Source organism: Apaloderma vittatum, unplaced genomic scaffold (assembly GCF_000703405.1).
Source record: "Apaloderma vittatum isolate BGI_N311 unplaced genomic scaffold, ASM70340v1 scaffold40209, whole genome shotgun sequence".
Lineage (NCBI taxonomy): Eukaryota > Metazoa > Chordata > Aves > Trogoniformes > Trogonidae > Apaloderma > Apaloderma vittatum.
In genome coordinates, this window is record NW_009735342.1 from 325 (window position 1) to 688 (window position 364).

Here is a 364-nt window from a genome sequence, read left to right on the forward strand (position 1 = left end):
CAGAACGTGAACTTCTTCACCAAGCCCCCCATTGGGACCTGGGACCAGGTGGCAGAGGTGCTGAGCTGGCAGTTCTCCTCCACCACAAAGCGTGGCCTCAGCATCGAGCAGCTGACAACGCTGGCAGAGAAACTTCTAGGTAACCGTGTGTGGGTGTCCTGCCTGGCCCTGCCGCTGTCTGGGAGGGAGAGCTCTGGATTTCAGTTGCTTGATTTTCTCCCGAACACCACAAACCTGGGGTTGCTCCCTGGAAATGGTGTCTTTGGAAGAAGAGCTCCATCTAAATGTTGATGCTCCCGTTCCCTGCCAGGGCCAGGCGTGAATTACTCCGGCTGTCAGATCACTTGGGCCAAGTTCTGCAAGG

General features: G+C 56.6%; 1 protein-coding gene across 1 annotated transcript in view; it reads left to right on the plus strand.

Annotated features, from left to right (window-relative positions):
* The window catches only part of LOC104279310 (signal transducer and activator of transcription 3.1-like), a gene marked incomplete at both ends in the record, with an annotated part of 1,740 nt that overhangs the window by 262 nt on the left and 1,114 nt on the right, over window positions 1-364 (plus strand). The window contains 2 exon segments of the mRNA XM_009876540.1: window positions 4-139; window positions 311-361. Of these exon segments, the coding sequence (XP_009874842.1) occupies window positions 4-139; window positions 311-361 (187 nt within the window).